At 29.8% G+C, this 4,747-nt stretch overlaps 1 protein-coding gene across 1 annotated transcript in view; it reads left to right on the top strand.

Annotated features, from left to right (window-relative positions):
* Positions 1–4,583: 4,583 nt before the first annotated feature.
* Positions 4,584–4,747, top strand: part of fkbp3 (FKBP prolyl isomerase 3) — a 7,406-nt gene continuing 7,242 nt past the window's right edge. The window contains exon 1 of the mRNA XM_043219090.1: positions 4,584–4,718. Within this exon, the coding sequence (XP_043075025.1) occupies positions 4,611–4,718 (108 nt within the window). The 5' untranslated portion in view covers positions 4,584–4,610. The remainder of the gene's footprint in view (positions 4,719–4,747) is intronic.

The following is a 4,747-nucleotide window of genomic DNA, read 5'->3' as shown; positions in this document are numbered from 1 at the left end:
AAATGAATTAGTATAAATTTTTGTTTCCAGAAGCAAGAAGAAATATGATTTCAGTTCATGTCTCAACAGATTATCTGTATTTATATATATATATATATATATATATATTTTTTATTATTATTTATTTATGTATTTTTTGTTCATTTGTATTGTGTTTAAGATTATGTTTCAAAATAATAATGCATTTTTTTAGTAACCTTTGCTTGTTTTTTTAACAGTTTTTAGGTGTTGAGACATTAAATATTCACAATTCCTTCGTTTATATGTTCGTACATCTATTGGCCGTAGAAGTATGTTGCATGTTCACCCGTGAAATAGACGGCACACAAATATTTATTTAGATATATTTAGGGATAGTTGTAATTATTAATAGTCATTAGAATCATTTATTTATGCTTTATAACTGCTTTATTAAAAGCTGAACGCTTGTAACTTTAACTTCTCTAACTGTATTTGCTGAGAACGTGGCGTGTGTGTGTGAGGAGAGGTGATCAGGAGCGGGTCAAAGGTCAGACGCTCAGCGTGTGCTGAATACAGAGCTGGCTCCTCAGTCCTAATAACACACAGCTTCACTGCTTTTCATTCAGTGCTCTGCAGCTTCAGGGACAAGACTTTCATCACGGTACAAATACAATCTCACACGTCTGCTTGCTACTTTTTTGACGTTAATGATGTTACAAAAGACATTTATAATGTTACAAAATCACATGTTACTTTTTTTGATGTTAATAATGTTACTAAAGACATTTGTAACGTTACAAAATCACATGTTACTTTTTTATATTTATTATGTTACATGAGACATTTATAGCGTTTTAAGAAAGCATGGCATCACTTTTTTGATTTTATAATGTTAGGAAAGATATTTATAATGTTACAAAATCATGTTACTTTTTATGTTTATAATGTTACATGAGACATTTATAGCGTTTTAAGAAAGTATGGCTTTTCTAATGTCGAAAAAAAAATACAAAAAATTATTTTATAATGTTAAGAAAGATATTTCTAATGTTACAAAATGTTACTTTTTTTGGTGTTGATGTTACTAAAGACATTTGTAATGTTACAAAATCACATGTTATCTTTTTATATTTAATAATTAATGAGATATTTATAGCGTTTTAAGAAAGTATGGCTTTTCTAATGTTGAAAAAAATCACTTTTCTGACGTTTATAATGTTACTAAAGGCATATGTCACTTGTTCATTTTTATATTTATAATGTTACTAAAGATATTTATAATGTTACAAAATCGCATGTTACTTTTTACATTTATGATGTTACATGAGACATTTATAGTGTTTTAAGAAAGTATGGCTTTTCTAATGTCTAACTCAACCTTCTGTCTGGACTAAATCTATCTTGGACTTTCTACATTGTAACTCATCCTGCTGTTTTGTAATGCATCCTGTTGTGTGGTGACTTGCTTATGTCTGTGGAACGATTTGCTTTTGTCTTGTAATAATTTGCTTTTTGTGAAGTTGCTTTGGAACAATAGCCATTGTAAAAGCGCTATACAAATAAACTTGAATTGAATTGAATTAATGTTGAAAAAATTAAATTTTTATTTTATAATGTTAAGAAAGATATTTATAATGTTACAAAATCACATGTTACCTTTTTTGATGTTAATAATGTTACTAAAGACATTTGTAATGTTACAAAATCACATGTTACTTTTTTACATTTATGATGTCACATGAGACATTTATAGTGTTTTAAGAAAGTATGGCTTTTCTAATGTTGAAAAAAAAAAATTATTTTTTATTTTATAATGTTAAGAAAGATATAATGTTACAAAATCACATGTTACTTTTTTTGATGTTGATGTTACTAAAGACATTTATAAAGTTACAAAATCACATGTTACCTTTTATATTTATGATGTTACATGAGACATTTATAGCGTTTTAAGAAAGTATGACATCACTTTTTTGATTTTATAATGTTACTAAAGATATTTATAATGTTACAAAATCACGTTATTTTTTATGTTTATAATGTTACATGAGACATTTATAGCGTTTTAAGAAAGTATGGCATTTCTAATGTAAAAATGAGCTTTTTTGACATTTATATTGTTACAAAAGGCATTTATAAAGTTACAAAATTTCTATTTATAAAGACATTCCAAACGTTACACAGATCACTTACTAAATTAGTTCCTACTATATTAGTACTACAATAACTAAAACCCTCTCTGACCAAGTGAAAGAAATCTGGTTCGCAGGGCCGTGCCGGAGAGGATCATGGGAGAGAAATAATTAACAGCCTCAGCGAGGGGTCAGAGGTCAGCTGAGAGCTGTTTTATAGAATATAGACACGCCTTCAAACAGGACCAAATAAAGATGATATAATGTTACAAAATATGTCTATAATGTTACATTTTAATGTCATAAAAGACCTTTTTGTGTTACAGCGATGTTTACATTATTGCAAAAAATGTTAAATATGTCAAATAAATGTGAAATATATGTTACTTTAAAAAATTATGTTTCTAGAAAAAATCGAAACGTTTTCCTTTTCAATGAAGTTCATTTTTCTTTCCACGCTGGCAGATATTTATTTTTACGTTAAATATTAACTTCATTTTGGTCCATTTTTCAGGACACTTCATATCTACCCGACCTCGTTCACTCTTAAAAGCGTTGAGCGCATTATATTTGTACTGATATATAAGTCCTTCAACACTGATGATAATCAGAAATCTTTCTCGAGCAGTAAATCACTGTATTATTATGATTCATGAAGATCACGTGATGCTGAAAATTCAGCTGCGCTTTACAGAAATAAATGATAGTTTAGTGGATAGAAAACAGATATATATTTAACATATATTGTAAAAATATTTCATATTTTTGATCACATCAGCTGCTTTCGAAGGCTAACAGTGAAACGAAAGCCCATTTCAGCTCCCGCGGACTTCTGTGATTTCTGATATGAAATATGAGAGATTGGTTTTTTTTTTTCTATTATTCTGACGCATGAGTCTCATTTCAGAGCACGCTGGATTGTGAAGATCGTTCTGAGCATCTGCATCTGCATGCAGTATATCTGCTTCTGTCCAAGTCTGGTACAATTCATTATATATATATATATATATATATATATATATACACATCAGTTAATACATGAAAAGTATATGCGGTGCTCTAAAGTATTCATTTTTAACAAGCTGAAACTACATACACTGCTGTTTAATAGTTAATATGATCAGAAACATCTTTCGTTTTGTGAAATATTATTGCAATTTAAAATAACAAACATCTGTTTTGATATACTTTGAAATCCAATTTATTTCCGGGCTTAAAAGCTGTATTTTCAGCTATCAAATGACATTCAACGGCCCAGTGATCTGTGTCACGAAAGAGAAATGTATAGTTTTGACTGTTTCTACAAATACATCCGAGCTCTTATGGTCTCTCCAGAGACACAGATAGACGGCTTTTTTCATCTCCGCAATGAAAGGATTCATAAAACCTCTATGCATGCAGGAGACACACAGCTGAAGCGTGCTGATGGTACACTGCCCTCCTGTGTCTCAGAACACAACACACACCTCCAGTGAATCAGCCTTGTGTCAATTACTAGCCTTATTGATCATTTGATTTATTTACAAGACTGCCCTTGAACATGAACATAAGACATATAAACACCAAAGTTACACATTAAGTGTTTTTGTTTGCTTTTTTTAAAATGCTTTTTACAGATTCGTGCTTTATTTATTTGTGGTATATGAAGAAATATCAGAAAACAGCGTATGGCTCTCCAAACAAATCAGTCAATAGTTTTGTGATTCATGTAAATTGCTATTTTAAAAACATTTATGCATATATATATATATATATATATATATATATATATATATATATATATATATATATATATATATATATATATATATATATATATATAATAATTTCTAATATTTTTGTCTGGTTATCTAAAACTGCTTCATCAAGTTTCATCTGATAAATAATTTTATAGTAAACGAATAAGCATCGGAAAACATTTATGATTGTATATTGCACTTTAAATATAATATCTGAAGGAAGAATACAAGTTTATTTGCAACTTTACTATTGTTTAGAAAATGTATGTCTTCCAAACTAATTGGGAACCGTGAAGAAGTTTAGAGATTGATATAAGTTACTATTAAACAACATGATTAAATATGTTTTAAATATCAGATCTAAATAATAAAGATGGTAAGTAATCCTAAATGATATTTAGAACTAATTCAACTGCATTTGTTTTGTGTTTAATACAAATTACCATTTTTAACTGCAACGTTTTAAACATTTAGGATTACTTACCATCTTTATTATTTTCTTTACACACACACACACACACACACACACACACACACACACACACACACACACACACACACACACACACACACACACACACACACACATAATGCATAATTTTGTATGTATAGAAATGAATTTATATCTATATATACATGTAGTACATAAATGAATATATTTGATTTATTCATATTTATGTATTTATTTATGTCCACTGTGCTGTCTGTGCATAAAGGCCGCTGTTCCTTTAAGACGCGCAGAGCCCTGATTGGCTGCTGACGGGCACGTGGTTCGTCGATGATGGCGGCCGATCCGGAGCGAGAGTGGAGCGATGAGCAGCTCAAGAGTGAAGAAGTCCCGAAGAAACATGTGATCAAATTCATCCAGGACAACGCAGCGCACTCGGTAGTGTACACACTAGAGCCCGTGGAGCC

This window comes from Puntigrus tetrazona, chromosome 20, assembly GCF_018831695.1.
Source record: "Puntigrus tetrazona isolate hp1 chromosome 20, ASM1883169v1, whole genome shotgun sequence".
Taxonomy (NCBI): Eukaryota; Metazoa; Chordata; class Actinopteri; order Cypriniformes; family Cyprinidae; genus Puntigrus; species Puntigrus tetrazona.
Note: the sequence above shows the minus strand (reverse complement) of the source record. Positions and strands in the feature narration are given on the sequence as shown.